Below are 19,672 nucleotides of genomic sequence, written 5' to 3'. Positions count from 1 at the left end.
TTGGATTCTCAAGGTCAAATGTTATGGTTGCTGATCTGCATTCATTGAAGAATTGGATTCTCAAAGTCAAAGTTACGGTTATAGCTTTGTATTTGTTGAAGAATTGTATTCTCAAGGTCAAACGTTACGATTAAAGTTTTGCATTCGTTGAAGAATTGGATTCTCAAGGTCACAGTTAATGTTGTAGCTTTACATTCGTTGAAGTGTTGGATTCTCAAGGTCATAGTTACAATTGTAGCTTTGTAATTGTTGAAGAACTGGATTCCCAAGGTTAAACGTTATGGTTGCAGCTTTGCATTCGTTGAATAATTGGACTGTCAAGGTCAAACGTGACGATTGTAGCTTTGCATTCGTTGAAGAACTGGATTCTCAAGGTCAAAGTTACGGTTGTAGCTTTGCATTCGTTGAAGAACTGGATTCTCAAGGTCAAAGTTACGGTTGTAGCTTTGCATTCGTTGAAGAATTGTATTCTCGAGGTCAAACATTATGGTTACAGGTTTGCATTCGTGGAATAATTGGCTTCTCAAGGTCTGATCAACTGTGAACCACTCAGACTTACCAAAACTTATAGTCATCAACTCTGACTCATGATCCACGACCTCGTCTTCACTGACTGAAGGGTATTACACTTGTAATAAAGCAAGGTTGAGCCATTATCACTAATCAAAGTTTGAGTTGCTACGGTCAATCACTCAAGTACAGCTCTGTTGCAATACTAGTGAATTTGACCTTTATGATATAAAATAGTAAAGTGTTTGTCATGGGCAAAATTACAAGAATTTCAATTTCATTATCATATATAATTATTTCCTTGTTGAATCACAGATACTTTACAGTGGAAAATAAGATGAAATTTGAAAGTCTCAAATCAAGGTGAAGTAGACCAATGTAAAGGGGAAAATGGTGTAAAATTTTCCATACAATTAAGCATACTGTACAAACTTAAAATTTTCATGAATTTAAGCTTACAGTACAAATTTTATGTCTATGTGTCTCACGCCTTTAATATTTGATTGCCTTGTGCTCTGAACGCTCCATATAATAGACACAAGCTTCACCAATTACTGTAACAGAGAGCAGTGGATATAAAATGCGAAGCACTGTAGCTTTTGTGCCTCAATTAATAATTGTTTCTAAATTTTCTTTCTCAACTAACATCGATCGTTTTCGATTATTTTTACAAATATGGAGAGCGCCACCCCATAAAAGAATTTTTTTTAAAAATGCTCGAACACGTTCTGTTTATTTTTAATAAAGTTAATTTACTGAATTTCAGCTTCCTATGAAAACGATATGGTAACATACCAGTTGGGATTGGTGCCTGACTATATACGAAAAGTCATTTCATTTGACTTTGCAATTTGGCTGTGATGATCACGTACACATACTTACATACAACATTTTATAATAATTCATATATTACAGGTGATTAAAATATATTTTAGTAGTTAGCTCCTCTAAAAACTCACAGGCTGTGTCTCGAAAGCCAATTATTACAATTGCAAGTATCAATATTCGAAAGTGTCTAAAGTTCTTTTTTTTTTTTCCACTTAGATAAGTAGATAGAAACAAATGAAACAGGAAGAAAAATGAAGGCCTGGAAAGTAAAACAGACAAATTCACCAGTGTTCACCGCTGTCTACAAAGCACTAAGCAGAGTGAGTCAGTGGTTCTGTGTGGGTCACGGTGGGTGCTGGGTCGCAGTGGGTCACGTCATGTTGACCCACGACCCACTCACGAATCTTGACCCACTTGACCCACTGCCCCACGCAACTCATTGACCCACTCAAACTCTGCTCATGTGTGCTCGGTGCTAAAAAATGAGACCAGTAACTTCAACCAACCACTACACAAATATCGCAGGGTTTTCTCAGAGTTTCTATCTCCATAAGACCCGAATTTCGCTCACTTTACTCCCTTGTAGTTAGTCCCACTGAACACAATCTAAAGATACGTGCTTTTAAAGATTTATATATACCTATATGTAGAGTTAATTAGTTACACGCACTCCCTCTCATATATATATGAGAGAGAGAATGCACACCTTCGTGGCTAAGCAGTTAGCATACGCGCCTTTGGCGTGGGAGACTCGGGTCCGATTTCCAGCGGGAGCTCATGTGGTTCGGATTCCACGTTAATCAGCAGGTTCCGTCTCATATAGCCTCGCTGCTGAAAGGGACGTTAAAATTAACTCAATTCATAAGAGAGAGTGTGTGTAACTAACTAACTGTATGGCTTATGGAACCCGGAGGTTCAATGCCGCAGCCACAAAAGCTCTCCATTGACTTCTGTTCTTAGACAACTAGGTTCAGTTTCTACGTTGTATTCCTATTTCTGCAATATCTTTCTTAATATATATTATCCTCACATCTGCGCCTAAGTCTTCCTAACGGTCGTTTTCCGACTGGATTTCCAGTTAAAATTTTGAAAGCGTTCCTACTTTCTTCCATTCTGGTAACAAGACCTACCCACCTTGATGACCCTAACAATGTTTGGTAAACGGTACAAATTAAGCAGTTCCTCGTTATGAAATTTCCGCGATTCCACATTCCCTGTCCTCTTGAGTCCGAATTTTCGTCTCAGGGTTTTATTCTCAAATACTTTCAGTCTGCGTTCTTCCCTCAGAGTAAAGTAAAAGACAAATTCTGAGCAAACATATACTATTTAATAAATAATATAATCACAGTTACGGCAAAGTATCTTTGCCTTGATCAGACATATTATTAGATAATACATCTGATGAAGACAAATATACTTTGCCGAAACTGTGATTATATTATTTATTAAATAGTATATGTTTGCTCGGAATTTGTCTTTTACTTCACACAAGAAGTTTCAAAACTAGAATCAATAGTGTTTAGATGTAAACGACCATGTTTCGCAACCATACAGCACAGCAGGCATATGTATCGTTTTATATGTCTTAAGCTTCATATTCCTCTATAGAATTCGCGACGACAGATTTTGAACTAAATAATAACACGAATTCCCTGCTTGCAGTCGATATTTAATTTCTTCGTGGTGACAGGAATGGACAGAAGAGAGAGTTCACATATTTTAATTTGATACTGCGTTTGTATTATTAGCTTGTCATAGAGTAAGAGCGAAAGGAGGGAAGGTTTCTGTCTTTCTGGAAAGCAATGCGTATCCGCACTTTTGTTTATGATTGTTTGTTGAACATTGTTTCATGCTGAATGACTTGATTGTTCTCAAGGACTGTGCTAAGCAGGATTGCCAACCATACGATAATATATCGTGATTTACGATAATTTAAGTCAATACGATAATGTCCTTGCGATATTAGGTGAATATACGATGATTTTAGAACGCACACTCTTTTTGTAGTTTTCGAATCTGCAAATATATTGTAGAAGTTTATTAAATAATAATAAAACACACACACTGGCGTTTAAAGTTAATATCGTTAAAATAAATCAATAACGATTTGAGAATTGACAAATGGAAAACCTATATCCATTGTTTAAATTCAATTACTTTTACTAGGGTCTGTAAATATTATTGTTCTTCAGAGTAGTATTAATAAAGACTTTAAAAAGTGGTGAGGACAGTGACACCGATTTGGACTTCGAAACTGAAGACTACTAGAAAAGTTTATTATATATTATTGCTATTAGTAGTAGTATTATACTCATTTCTACAATTATCACGTGTATAACAAATATACGATAATTTTTTGTACTATACGATAATTTTAAAGTCAAAAACCGATCTCAGGTTGGCAACTCTGGTGCTAAGAGTCACAATTTATCGCGTGTGAAAGTGGCGCTGCGAGTTTCTTGTAAACGCTGTTAGCAAATGAGACGGCTGTGGTGTTGCCATATCTTTTGTCATCTGTGTATCTAGTTAGCTACACTCATTTACTCACACGGCAACGTGGCATCACAACCTTTGTTTCATTCGCCTAGCTCACACGTCATCGAATGTGTGCAACGCTTTACAAGCTTTTGACGGAGTTTTTATGCTCGTTAGTTGAACATCTGATCCACTGTTGCCACACTTGGTATAATTGTACCAAATTCAGCTCTTTTGTCATTTATCGGCCCGTTGGTACCACGCTGGCATTTTCAGCCCCTTTTGTGAAAAAGTTGGTACAATTCTGCCCAATTCAGCACTATTTAACAAATATAAATACACATTTTCAAAAGTGTCAGTAAGACTTTTCCTACATCTAACGTTACTTACTGTGTGTTGGACTCTAAAAAGATTATGTTGGACATTTATTCTGTGACGTTGCATCGCATAACACCATGAACTTTGTGTGGAAAATTCGTGATTCGAACTATACCGGGAAACAAATGACGCTAGATGGGCGCATCCTGATAATTTATATTTTAATATTTTATTGTAACGTACTGTTTACACGCAAACTCTGAGATGATTGATTTGTTCCTCGTTTTATGTATTTTTTCATATATAACCATAATACCCTTTAGGTTTATTGGTCACTTTGAAATAGAGGCGCATTTGGTTTCCTTACAATACATACCGAAGACAATAACTGTTTTCCCTTTTAATTTGCGGCTTCTTTTATACTTCCTACGTATGAGAAAAGCTTCATATACTTCCATGGTTGTTCGGGATTCTCCTATTTGGATGTTTTTATTAAAGTAATTTTTAAAAAGAGCACTTTCTTTATTTAGACTCATGGAAGAGGGGAAGAGTGTTCTAGAACTTTACTCTTTTAGAGCCATGTATTACAATTGGTATAAAGAAATGAATTCAGCCCTTTTTGTTTCAATTTGGCACTATTTTTCAGCCCAATCCAGGGCTAGGACTGTGGCAACACTGATCTGATCTCAAAGTTGGAGCAATTTTTATAAATGCATTTTACTCACAGCTTGTACTATTTTCATGACGGGAAGCATAGAAGTTGGCGTGCCACTCTACTGTTTCTTAGTTGTTTAAAGTAAACTTAAGTCAATCATTTTCAACTGATTACTTTATGACGTCATGTTTTTTTTTTTTTTTGAGCTAGCAGGTAACCTCACATTGATTTTTAAAAAAAATACAGTGGTGACAGGCAAAAGCAAGAATATCGACAGCATAGTCGATAGTTTTGAAAGATCCATGAGTGTGTGTACACTTGGCAACACTCTCTTATGTCCTCCCTCCCTTCCTTACCCCAACGTGTTTGTCTTTGCTTTTCTCAGATTGTACAATCCGCGGCAAAAAACCTGCAACATGAGGATGTAAGTTTATTGTGAAACTATGCCTAACAGTACAGGGAATGAACATAACGTCTAAGTGGAACGAATCACGCCAGGATAAACCTCGACCTCCTCCCGTGCACACTTATTTTGGAGCAAAAGACTTCGTCATTTCACAATAAACTTATATGCTCATGTTGCAGGTTTTTTGCCTCGGATTGTACAACTGTGATTCTACGTCATGCAACGGACTGTAGGAAATGACTGCTGTAAGTACAGTAAATATTTTCCAATTATAATAAGATTTATATTACATGTATATAGTTTTTCAGATTTTTTTTTTTTTTTATTCATTGATGTTTCTTTTTTCAGAGAATGCCATTGATAATTTGGAGATTCACTTGCAACCTAATTTTCCCACTGACTGTATAATATTACGAAAACAATGGGAGGAAAATGAAAACATTTGCACTAGAGAGTGTAGAAACAATGAACCACCTAAAACTTGTTACTACAAATTTGTAATGGAGCACTACAGCACAATGGGAAGGTAAGTCAACAATGGAAAAGTCCCATGTCGAAAACGAAAATAATACAGAAAACAAATTGATTGATTGATTTGGGAGGCATGCCGAACGTTCCACATGTGAAGAATGGTAATTTAAGGATTCATAAATACTGCACGTTAAAAACAGAAAATTGTTATTACACGGAATTATGCCTACAATACAACGTATGGAAGCTAAATTGTTGATCAGACCTGAACAAAAATTAACGAACACATTTAAAATTATTAAAAGTTTCGCGGCCAATGTAGCTATCAGTTTTAGAAATATGATCTATTTGTCAAATTTGTCTTTGTTTAATTAATTTGAGGCGTCTAGTATCAAAAGCCACCATTTTTTTTAACCGAACTTGATTTATAATATCGCTTGCTGTATGTTTGATCTAAAGGAATGCCATGAAAACAGAATTTTGTTTAAAAGCTTAATATTTAATACTAAAAAGACTAGTTCAAATATGGGACTTTTTACGTGTGTATATGGAGCTTCACTGCACGTTTTGCGAGATTACTCGAAACTAAGAGAAATGGATGTGGCGGATTTTGATACTAGGTGTCACATTTCTTTCTCTGATATCGAGTCTACGTTGCTTATTTTATGTTCAACTAGTTGAAAGTTCGTTCTTCGCACAGAGAAAACACGTTTATGATTAATAATAATAATAATAATAATAATAATAATAATAATAATAATAATAATAATAATAATAATAATAATAATAATAATAATAATAATAATAATAATAATAATAATACCCTTACTTCTTAGGTAAACAATTTAATAAAAGTGTAATTATAAAACATTTTTTAAAGAAAACGAGATACTCTATTTTTGACAAATTTTGAATCCCTATCCCCGTTAGAATACGCCCTTTAATCAAAGTATATGATAAAACAGCTTGAGATAGGAACTATGTCCCAAAATGCATTTCAAACAGGTCATCCATTTTTCCATGATACTGTCAAAAACAACAGACAACATCGCTTTCAATGTGGCGAGAAAATATTGAAACTGCCATTTTCCTCCTCCTTAAAACTTTTTTTTTTTTTTAAGTGCAAACGAGGAGTTGAGTTGATTTTGAGTTTAAGTCTTCTTTCACATTGATGCGGCGATTTGCCGTCGCCGTTCGCGGCAGTTTGTGAGAAGTGTACCCTTTCATATTATACGGCGCTTTGCCGTGGATGAAAAATATGCGAGCAGGGTTGATAGACGAGCAAAATAGCGGCCAGGTTCTGGATATTTAAAATACCATCCCGGTATTCACCTGTTTAGACTGGGAAAACCAGGATAAAGTCCTTTCAGGATAGTCCGTGGTTGAGATCTATCCCAGAATCCTAATTCAACACTCAACCACTAAGCCCAAGGCTGCTCTGTAGGCATTATTATTATTATTATTATTATTATTATTATTATTATTATTATTATTATTATTATTATTATTATTATTATTACATTTCGGGTTTATTCTTTTGTTTTAAGTGTTCCGACTATTGACTCAAGTCTCTTTAAAGCACTGCTCTAGTCTCTGAATTCAAAGGACTATTCAATAAATTACAATCATAGGAGTGTTAAAGATAACTATAAAATATATAAAGAACTGTATATTTATCAAATATCACATCATGAATTCTCTCTTGCTTTGCGAAAGAACATTAAGGTATTATTACTAAATATGTAATATTGCTGAAGTATTTGATAGTGTATATTTCAATTTTGGGGCAGCACAAATTTATAGAATTACAATCCATATTTAAAATACAAATACATTAAATCATTTTTGGTCCGAAAAAAAAAATTATCCGAGACTTAGATCTTCCTTATAAATTTAAAACAAGCAATCGTGCCACCCCTACCAAAGTGCTGCTGGAGGCCTGGTGTTCTGAGGCCTATCGGGAAATCCGTGCTTGTTTATCACGTTAGATCCTTAAAATTGAATTAGTAATGCAGTTCCTATTTACTCGCTAAATTCGTTGCCGAAATTGAAAAATGTTTCTAAAAGTGAAAATCACTTTTCGATTTATTTTTGTTGTCGATAATAGTTGATGCTATCAAAACGGCCATTTTCCTAGAGTAAATTCAAAAGTCTTCTGGAGTGTTTGTATGTAGATCAGTAAGCATATCAGAAACATTATTACTATTGTTTGATCCGATTATGAAAATGCAACTTGACATATGTAACTCAAAGTAAACATGTGTAAATGGAACTAGTTATTGCACCTGAGCCTTCAGTCCGTTGTAGGCCAGAAGTTAAAAACATGCTTAAGAAAAACTTCTATGTTTTTACATTTAACAAATTTACGTTTTTCTTCCGACAGTGGCCAACAACCAACATTCCATTACACAAATAGGCTATTAATGCTCAATTCAAAATACGGTTACACCGCTCTTGTCCTGTTTCGAAATAATTAAACTGAAATAATACCGTTTTTAAGTTGGAATTAAAACGTCGCAATAGCTTAAATTCGGCAAATTGCCTGCAAGCTAGAGACTTCTATTAACATCAGCCAAGCAACAGCCCAGATAGCGACACCTATTAGCGTCAGGAAGTCAAGAAATAGCCCAGGTAGCGACATCTATTTGCGACAAGAAGTCAAGCAATAGCGCAGGTAGTGACTTCTATTAGTAATGAAATGAAATCTTCGAGTTTCACGTCCCATGGTTATGCCGGGTAGGCTAAAGGAGATCGTGATGATGAGAAATGAATGAAATGGTGGAATGAAAAAAGGGGGGAGGAAACTGGAGAACCCCGAGGAAACCCACGCATACGATGTTTGTCCACCACAAAGTTCACTTGGCGCGAGCTGGGATTGATCCAGGGATCCCATGCACCAGAGGTAAACTCTCTACCACTGAGCCACCGCGGCCGTCACGACTTCTATTAGTGTCAGCGAGCCAAGCAATAGCGCAGGTAGCGATATCTATTAGCGTCGGTCAAGCAATAGCGCAGGTAGCGACATCTATTAGCGTCAGTCAAGCAATAGCGCAAGCAGCTACATCTATTAGGGCCAGTCAAGCAATAGCGCAGGTAGCGACATCTATTAGCGTCAGAGTCAATGAATAGCACAGGTAGCGACATCTATTAGCGCCAGTCAAGCAATAGCGCAGGTAGCGATATCTATTAACGTGAGAGAGCCAATGAATAGCACAGGTAGCGATATCAATTAGCGTCAGTCAAGCAATATCGCAGGTAGCGATATCAATTAGCGTCAGTCAAGCAATAGCGTAGGTAGTGATATCTATTAGCGTCAGAGAGCCAATGAGTAGCACAGATAGCGATATCTAGTAGCGTCAGAGTCAAGCAATAGCACAGATAGCGATATCTAGTAGCGTCAGAGTCAAGCAATAGCACAGATAGCGACATCTATTAGCGTCAGAGAACCAATGAATAGCGCAGGTAGCGATATCTATTAGCATGTCAAGCAATAGCGCAGGTAGTGGCATCTATTAGCGCTAGAGAGCTCATGAATAGCGCTGGTAGCGATATCTGTTAGTGTCAGAGTCAAGCAATAGCGCAAATAGCGCTATCTACTAGCGTGTGTATTCACTATTATGAATTAACGTGGAGCCGTTTGTCGTTTATTTTTTAAAAAAAAATACCTACAGAAACAATGCAACATCTGTAGTACAATCACAGAATAATCTAGTTTAATATTTGAATTTCTGAGCTTAATAATTTCTTTTCCAGTGCCTGCAGAGACTGTCCTAAAAATGTCTCATCTTGCTACTTGCCTCAGTGTGTCACTGCAGATGGCTATGAACGTGGTATTCTCTCAACCAACAGAAAAATGCCAGGGCCATCAATTCAGGTAAGCTGCGCTATTGGAGTCTGTTAGTGTTAGTTATTATTTTTATGTCTATTGACTAATTTCATTCTGAAAACGTAGTAACTGATAACTCTATAGATGGTATTTGTGCACCCTTCATTGTAAGTTTGATTAATTACTCTGAGATTAAGCAAACAAGAGTAAAACTCAAATATTCAATTGAAAGTTTGTAAAGTATATATTGTACAGGAGATTTAACAAGTAAATATTCCTCATCTAATTTATTGTCTTATATATTAATATTGACTTTATGTTTTGACTATCATTGCAAGAATACAGATAATACCGTATATAGAATTTTATTCTAATTTATCATTTGCGAAGCAGATAGTTCACTAAGAATGACAAATCATACCACATTCAACATTTTGAAGGAAACGGTAGTGCGAAAGAATGTCTCTACATGGTAAAGTAAACCTATTTTGTGAAGTTCAATTCGAAGCTAGGAAGAAACACAGTGTAATTCCTACGTTGGTTGCTGAGCAATTTAAATAGATTGTTAACGTAATTTTGCGTAATTGCGTCTATAAGTGTAATATTCTAAAACGCCGGGGAGGGTGAACACTTATTTTGAATAGGGAGTTCATGTAGCGAGTTTCGTCTCCGTAATATGAGAGGTTCGCGAGATGCTATTTTTTTACGTACTTTTAAGACCACATATTTATCTCTAGAGTATGCATTTTAATGAAAGTAACATGGCAAAATCCCTGGCTGAACCAGTTACTAACATCTAAAATTCATTTAAAGCGATTCAGCTATTTTCCCGTGATAATAAGACAGACCACTTGGTATCATCTTTAGATATACAGAAATTGTTCCGGAATTTTCTAAAACTCTGGGTCAATTTCCGTTTGTCTTTAGTAAGGAATTTATATACCAAGTTTCATTCTCCCTGATGTGCAACTCGTAAGATACTTTACTTTCGGCATACGATTTTCCCCCTCCCTCCTCTTTAGGATATGCATTTTATCGAAAGTGGCATGATAAAAAACCCAGCACGGCAACATTGCAAACTGTGTTCACAAATTGAATTCAAATGGTTCATTCATTTAATCGTGATGTAACAGAAAAAGTTGATTTGGATGCGGAGAAAGGAATTATAGAAGATTCCTACACATCTCTTAAAAGTGAAGTTTTTAAAAGCGCTGAGACTCGTGTTGACGAGGAGTTTCTATTATACACTAAGTTTCATCTCCCTACTTGATGGGCTTCAGAGATATTTTATTTTTGTCACAAATTTAGAAATTCTCTTTCTCCTTTTAAGATATACATTTGAATCAAACTTACATGATATGAACCAAATTCAAAGTAGTACTATGTTAAGAAATTCATTTCAAACATTTCAGTTGTTTTCCCTTGATGGTGAGAAACAACTTCGATTTCATTTTTATAATTTATAGGCAGTGTTGGGTAAGTTACTTGTAAAAATGTAACGCGTTACAAGTTACTTTACTTTCCCTTAAAATGTAACGCGTTACTTGCCTCAAAAAAGTAACTGTTACCCTACTTCGACAGTAACGCGTTACTTTTTGGTTCGAAATTTTGAACGTGAAAAAATCTTGCTTCAATTTTCCGCACTACTATTACTACCACTATTATTATTATTATTATTATTATTATTATTATTATTATTATTATTATTATTATTATTATTATTATTATTATTATTATTATTATTATTATTATTATTATTATAGTAGTAGTAGTAGTAATAGTAGTATTGCACGTTTTGAATCGCTTTATGTAGATACAAGAACAAATTCTTACTTGACAACTATATGAACATTTTCATATAATGTAACACTGACTAAAATGCCATATTACGTTACTCGTAGGGATGGACACGAGCGAGTTCCAGTGAGTTTTCTTTGAAACTCGATTCGACTCGAAACAGACATCTTTGAGCTCGACCAGAGAACTCGGCTTGAAACATTTCCTCCAACTCAACTCGAATTCGGTTCGAGTTTCGAGTCGAGTCGAGCTAAATTGAGCCAAATATTGTGGGTAGTTCCAAGTAATCTCTTCAAGTATCCTACATAGACAATATAATTATTATCAATAATACTACTACTATTACAATTTTTATTTTTATTATTATTTTTATTAATATTATTTATAACAACACTGTGTATAAACATAAAAGATAGGCGGTTTGTATCTGAATACTAAAATTAGTTGATTGTCAACCTCAGTAGTCGCGAAGTCTAGGAGTCAAGAACATTGTTCACTAGGGCGGAGCGAAAAATCACTTTATTATATATCGAAGACGCAATAGTGCGGGAAAGTTGTCAATTGATATTGATAAAATACTGCAAAAATTTCGTTTCTGAAATCAAATATCTTCCGGTGGCGAATCGCCAAAAAAGATTTCGTGTCTTTATAGGGTATGCAAACCCGCCGTACACATCACTTTTTTGGGTTTCTACAATAAATGAACAAATTATTACGTATATTTCTTAATGTAAGCAGTCTATAAAATTGAAGAAATAATTTCTAGATGATTTAGGCTGATTTGGAACCATAAAATAGCCCATTTTAGCAAAACAAAGTATTGCATATCATATACTGTACTTGTAGTTTCTTATAAGGTTCTAGCATTAAATTAATATGCCGATTAATGTGTTCATTGTTCATTATAATTTTTTTCTTCAACACGCTTTTTCCTTTTAAAAATTCTCGTACTGCTTTATAGAGTTTAACTTTCTCCCTTGAATAAGAATTCAATTTGGACTAGTCCAATTGATAGTAACAGTATTGAAAAAAAAAAAAAAAAAAACAACGTTAGTATTCGATAACTTTGTTCGAGTGTGGAAGATGATTTTTTCAAGGTAATTTTGCGTGGTTAACATTGCATTTTAGTGTTTACTTCGTTGCGCGTATTTGGTACGTGTATAAATAGTTTGTTTTTGTACTGTAAATTAAACTTTATGTGATGTGTGTAAGATCTGTATTTTACATCAATATTGAAACTCTAACCATGCCGAAGATAAGAACTGGATTAAGAACAACTCACCCAGTGTTTGGACACTCAGCTGAACTTTCAGGTGTGTAGTTGCCCACAAAATTAGATGTAATGAAGCATTATTTTCAATTGGTAGAGCTGGAAAAGTGTGAGAAAGGGTATGATCGATCTATAAAGAAGTTGGCGAGAGACGTTGCTCCATGTGTGAAATCTGTTTAGGGCAAAGCTTCCATCCCTACTTTGTCGTTAGAACGTGTAATTCAGTTTCTACTTGCTTTGCACGGAAAGTATATAAGTTTGTTAAATCTGAGAAGAAAACGAAAGCTTCTGCTAGTTTCCAGAAAAAAATGGATATATTTAAAGAAGATTTCACGAAGTCTTTTGATATATGTTCCTGTAAATGTCATGAACTTTCCATGTGCTCATGTGAATTAAGAAAGAAAATACCTAGAAAGGAGTGGACATTTCTGCAAGAACAGAGAACAACACGAGTAGCCAGAATAGAGTGAGTTGACTACGAGGAGACTTTAAAACTAATCATACTCACTAAAAGTAAATCCCGAGAGACCACCCGCCAACAGTCTTCTTACACACCACAAACGAGTACTTCTAATGAACTCCAGACATCATCTTATGATGGCGATGAGTCAGGTGCTGATGATTACTTTGCAAAACAACTGAATGTTAGAGAAAAAAGAAGCAAGCAGCAATGACATATCCTTAGACTTGTCGGTATGCTGGCAGACCGATTTCGAACATCTGATCGTGCAACTGCTTTGATAGCAACAGCTACATTGCAATCTTTTGGAATAATTGATCCACAAAATGCTGGCTAGATGATAGACTTCCCAAAAGTCCAGCGAGAAAGGGAAAATATAGGACAAAAGGAGGTGTTAATGGCCAAAGGAAAGGATCTTAGAGGCTTGTATTTTGATGGTCTGAAAGATCAAACTCTATGCAGGAAAAAGAGACTGGAGATCGTTGGTTTTCAGCAAAGAGATACGCTACTTGTAGAGATGGAGCTAAACACTTGTGGTTAATGAGAATTTCTTCAAGGCACATACCACAAAAGTAGCGGCAATTGGATCAAGAAGTGTGTAATCCAAAATAACTGTTATTTCACACACCCGGAGAATATATTGTTTTCTATGGTTGAAGAAAGATTCACGTCAGAACAGAGGCATAGAGAAAGATAGTCAACGTAATGGGAAAAGCTAAGAATGAGAAGAGCAGATATTGTGACAGTAGTGTCAGTAGGAAGACGAAACGAGGAAGACCAGCTAAAGAAGACAATGAGTCACATGTAAAAAAAAAAAAAAGTATGCTACCAAAGCTCAATTTCAATGCAAATGATTACACAGACCTTATTAATTGGGAATCAGTAGAAGTGAAGTATCCTCCAGCGTTGTCTTGTTTTCCAACAAAGAACTTGAAATCTACAATAATAACCGTGAACATCCAGTCATAAAAAGAGCTTTCAAATATTCCTGTCACATTAGGAGTACAGAACGCTGCGTGAAACTTGTAATAGAAGCATCTGCAGCAGTTTGTATCAGAGACGGTTTTATCAGACTTAAACTAAGAATACCGATTTGTAAACACAAAAGTAGAAACAAAGGCAAACTATGCTCTGAAAATAACCAAAGATCTAATTTTGAACATACGTGTATGGATGGTAGGGTGGGCATGGGAGGGACCTGACCGGCACCCACGTCCTCGTCGTGGGTCTTGGGTCGTTTCGCTGAAACAAGCAGAGAGGTGCAGAAAAAAATATGTATTTTGTATTGAGTTGATTGTTATTTTGATCAAATTCAATAGTGTATGATCCAAAATGCGCCTAAATCATTCAGAAAACATTTCTTAAATTTTATATATTACTTAACTTAAGAAATGTAGGTTATACTTTTGTTCATTTATCGTAGAAACGCAAAAGAGTGATGTGTTCGGCGGGTTTGCATACCCTATAAAGACACGAAATCTTTTTTGGCGATTCGCCACCCGAAGATATTTGATTTCAGCGTCGAAATTTTTACAGTATTTTATCAACATCAATTGACAACTTTTCCACACTATTGCGTTTTCGATATATAAAAAAGTGATTTTTCGCTCCGCCCTATTGTTCACGAGCTTCTGAATTGGGTTGAGAGTCTAGGTTGTTGAGTATTCGGACTCGAGCTAAACATTGTTAAAAGTTATAGGGCGCTGGCCAAATATGTTCAAAATTGCTCGGCCCGGGCTTAGAATTGTCAACGACCCGAACATCTCGGCTCGCAGCTTATTCACTATCGAGCCGGACCGAGAAGTGAGCCGATCCAACAGCTCACCCAAATGAGCCGGCTAGAGCCCTTGGCTCAGTTGAGCCGAACCGAGCAGATATCTCATCTCCAGCCGATGGTCCACCCCAAGGGAACCGGCTTGAGCCATCGGCTCAGTTGAGCCGAGCTGAACAGAGCTCGTTATAAAAATCTCTTGAACAGAGCTCGTTATAGAGACGAGACGAGATGCGAGCAGTGTCCCCCTCTCGTGAGCAATACTAAAAGTTTTTCATATTACTGCTTACAATTCTCATGGCTTTCGCTTTCCAGTGTAATCAGGCTATGATTTCAAAGCGACCTGAACGAACGAGCCATTTATCAAACTCGACTCGATTCGAAACACAACGTCAAAAACAGTGAATTGGCTCGGGACTCGGTTCGAAACTACATTTGACTCTAGTCGAAACTCGACTTGAATTCGAGTTGAGTTGAGTTTAGCTCGAATCGTGTCCATCTCTATGCGTTAGAAAAAATGGCTGCTTATCATTATTCAGTTAAACTAATTATATAATAACAATGTTATGTAAAATTAAAAATACAGAATATAGAGAACTACGTCTAATAAAATGAGCACAAATGAATTGGGAGTCAATCAAAACTTACTAGTAACTCTAAAATCGACACATGCTTTTTAAAGCTAGTTGTTCCGAACTCTATAATCAACGGGACTCTAAGATACGGAAACTGATTTGAAAGAACTCTAATATTACATACCAACAGCAAACTATTTTCTAGTAATGAAGTAGCCTGCTCATCAGAACACAGTTTATCTATTCATATTAACCCCTTACTGTATATCGTTAAGTATGACACCCTACTTGTTGATAAATACTTCCCGCCGGGGCACTTCAGAGACTCTACTTTGAAATTCTGTCCACCAACATCCTCTGTTTTTTAAAAAAAAGTATCTTTCAAATGTTCGAACGGTAAAATATTTTCGTTCTCATCCTTATAAAACAAAACCAATCAAAGTAAATAGACTGCCATTGCACTCGTAGTTCACTCCTTGAGTGTATTGATTTGGAGCTGTCAAAATCTATGACAAAATCTTCCAGGTGCCTGCAATCAGTATACGTGATATCCCTGAGATCACGGGCGTCTCTGGCAGGAGCGGCAGGGGTACGTGTCCCCCCAAATATTTCTGGTACGAGATAAATGGATCAATGCTGAAAGTATTTAGATCTATATGGAAGAAGTAAACACATAGGCACAACAAATTAAAGTTATGTATGTTTTTAAACATTAGGTTATTGTGATTAGAATGTCCACCTGACGTGTGCCACTTTCAAAGAAGGATTCTTCTTCTTCTTCTTCTTCTTCTTTTTTTTTAAAGTTACGTTCCTTGGTTAGTCAAAGTAGTCTCGGCTGCAGGCACACTATTTTTTCATTGCTTAACCAGCAACAATTGGTTTCCATGACGAAGGTAGGCTGGAGAAGGGAAGAGAAGGATGTATAGAAAGTTTATCTGCGGATTAAGAAGGGAAATATACAAAAAAACAGGGAACATACAAAAAAAAACAGGGAAATATACAAAAAACAAATAAGACAGGGAAATATACAAAAAAAAAGCGAAGGTGACAAGAGGAATTTAAAAAGATAAAGAAATTTGAATATTATATATGAAAGTAAATTTCATGCGAATACTGTAGAAGGGCAGCAAGGGATAACTACTATGACAATATAGAAACTAAAGATAGAAATGAGTGTTTAATGATCGGATTGAGTTTGAGGAAGATGGAAAGAATACATTGAGGAGCCGGATAACACCAAGAATAAACTGTACATTTTAGACATTAAAACGGAAAACGAAGTAAACAAAGATGGATCATTGGACAAGTTCAAAAACATACAAGAAGTGGAGAACAAGAAGGTAGATAATATACCTTTTGAGTTCATTAAGAGTTTATTAAGAAGAATGAAAATTAAAAATTCGAAATTCGCAATCAAATCAAGTGTCATCGTAAAACTTCTTTCAGAGAGTTAAGATTTTGTTAGCTAAAAAATCGAAATATATGAGGACTATAAAACTACAATGCTGCAAATGCGTCTAAGAACACTGAATAGGAATTCACCGGTAGGAATGTCAAAATGAAGAAATTACCTAAGAAACATTATATATAAACTTAATTTTTTTCGGCAAATAGTTTACCAGTGATGGAAGAAAATTATGATGAATTGTGTTGCTAAAGGTACAAAGAGCCGATACCACTAGTAAAGTAGATTCCAGTTTACTCATAATTTTGATGTAACTTTAGTTGGGATCTACTAGCATTCTAGTCACACACACACCCAATTTTAACATGCCAGAGACGCCCATGCCTGAGGTTGTCATCTTCCAAAAACAGCAAGTGGCACTATGATCTGTGTTTCTCTGTGTGTCGGTGACTGTCGGTCACTGACATAGTTCATGCTCCATTATTCCATTCTGAGAAATTCACTTACAGGAAAGAAACATTTGTTTCCGAAAAAATTACGTATATTTTAGTTACTCATCCGAAATGTAACGCGAAAAAAGTAACGCAAACTAGGTACGTTACTTAAAAATTTGTAACGCGTTACCGTTACAGTTACTTTGGAAAAAATGTAGCGCGTTACTAGGAAACGTTACTTAAAAAGTAACGCGTTACGTTACTTCCCAAGACTGTTTACAGGCCTCAAAAGTAGATAAATATAAATATATAAAAAAGACACGGTTTGTCAGCAGGTTTCATCATATCTCTTCTGACTTTTTGGTCCCAGAATCCAAACAGTTTTGTGAATCGCCACATTCAACATTTAAAAATTACATATTAGCAATAATTAGGTCAAAATTTATTTCCACTTCTTCACTATGTCTCAGAATTGTTCAAGCTAAAATATTCGTAAGGAGAAAGGGACCAAAACAAGGTGTGTGTGTGTGTGGGGGGGGGCAGTTTCATGCTGCAGCCACATTCAAAATTTAAAAATTAGATACTACCAGTAATTAGGTTATAATTTGTTCTGACTTATTCACTAAGTCCCATAATTTGTTCATGTTTATTTAAGGAGATGTGACGGAGTCCAAAACAAGATGAGGGCCAACCTAACTTTGATTTTCGAGTTTTGCGGCTTAGTCGTTTTAAGCTACCCTCAACCGAACCTATCCAACCTTACTTCTTGTTTTCAAGCCAAATCTACTGTATTTCTAAACATTTCTGTAAACCTTACTTCTCGGTATTTTCAGCTCTGGCACCGAAAGTTCACGGCCGACATCTATGGAAACAATTTTAATACGGCGAACTTACTGAAGAAAATTTTACACTTAACCTAATATAAAATTGAACATCTCTGTTATCAATTGAGATCCATTAATGATTCTGGTAGCATTCGAAAGCAATTAGAATGCCCAGGGTGCGAAATCATTTGAAAATGGTGGGGGGAAGAAGTTCAGCAGTCCATACTAATGCCTCACTGTGCTTCACACATGAAGTGGGGGCTCCAAAAAGTTGAAATATTCATGTATTATTATTATTATTATTATTATTATTATTATTATTATTATTATTATTATTATTATTAATAATAATAATAATAATAATAATAATAATAATAATAATAATAATAATAATGTTCAAACTAGTCGTCGTTGTTATTTAATACTTTAATAATGGTATTTATTCATTTAAACTAAATTAGTACACTTATCTACTGCATTTAATATACAATTCGGTGCGTATGGTCCAGGGTTAGACTTCCATGGGAGCACAGTCCCCTTGTGTTTACCATCATAAGGAGGACTACATTCACGAAAATAGTGGTGTGAGATCTAGAAATCAGAAATAATAGCGCGTGAGAACCGATGTGCTAACCAAGCATTAGACATACGAAGTTGAAGCACTCGACCTGACCAGCCATAGAGTCCCATGAACTGTAGAGTCAGAGTATAGTTTTTATTATTATTTGTGAAATTCATGTTTCTTCACTGTATTTAGTGTTTCAGTTTGGTCGCTCATATATCCGTCCACTTATATAAGTCTAAATAATACTATGTACCTATATCGTATTATTAGGAAGAATGTATTATTATAAATAACATATATGATTCCAACACAAATACTTGAAGGCACAACGAAAAGCCGCGTTATCTCAGTGGTAGAGCGTTCACCTCAGGTGCATGGGATCCTAACTCGCGGCAAAATTTTGCTTGTGGTATATAAACACTGTGTATGGGGGTTTTCTCGGATCCTACCGTTTCGTTCCACTTTCTTAATCCACCATTATCATCTATCTCATCATGATCGCCTTTCTTAGCCTTGATGGATATTCGTAGGACGCTAAACTTTAAAAAATGAAAGCACAAGCACAATAATACGATTGATTTGGTAGTTTACGTTTAGCATTCCTTTTCAGGAGCGAGGCTATGAAATGTGGACTTACAGTTTAAGGTAGAATCCGAACCACCGTAATCGTTCAAATTTTTGTGAGGCGCTCCCACCAGGAATCGAACCCGGGACCCCGTACACCAAAGATGGTACGCGAGTACTAGCCACTAGACCAGTGGGGAGAGCCACAATAATACGAGTATTGAATGATTTATAGGCCTAATATATAGTTTCCAATAACGTATTACATTAGAGAAAAATTTTCAAATCAGACTTCTCCCCTTCACTTTCTTTCCGTGTGTAACGAGAGTTGGATATGTGATGGTCAGACGAAATCCACGTATCAGCAGCAGTAACAGCATGACATAATTTTAAAAGAGACCCATTCAGGGGCGGATCCAGGGAACGATCGCTGCCTTCCCCAGAAGAGAAAACTTCCTTATTTTATATATAAATAAAACCCATCCCAGAATTTGATGTTCTTAAAAGTAGCTCTAAGT

At 35.8% G+C, this 19,672-nt stretch overlaps 1 protein-coding gene across 1 annotated transcript in view; it reads left to right on the top strand.

The window, feature by feature from the left end:
* LOC145694874 (multicopper oxidase 3-like) overlaps window positions 1-19,672 on the top strand; it is a 65,311-nt gene that overhangs the window by 16,408 nt on the left and 29,231 nt on the right. The window contains exons 2-3 of the mRNA XM_081771581.1: window positions 5,541-5,718; window positions 9,417-9,537. Of these exons, the coding sequence (XP_081627707.1) occupies window positions 5,541-5,718; window positions 9,417-9,537 (299 nt within the window). The remainder of the gene's footprint in view (window positions 1-5,540; window positions 5,719-9,416; window positions 9,538-19,672) is intronic.

Source organism: Thermobia domestica, chromosome 9 (assembly GCF_964235325.1).
Source record: "Thermobia domestica chromosome 9, izTheDome1.hap1.1, whole genome shotgun sequence".
NCBI classification, from domain to species: Eukaryota; Metazoa; Arthropoda; class Insecta; order Zygentoma; family Lepismatidae; genus Thermobia; species Thermobia domestica.
This window is presented reverse-complemented; position numbering and strand designations above follow the sequence as displayed.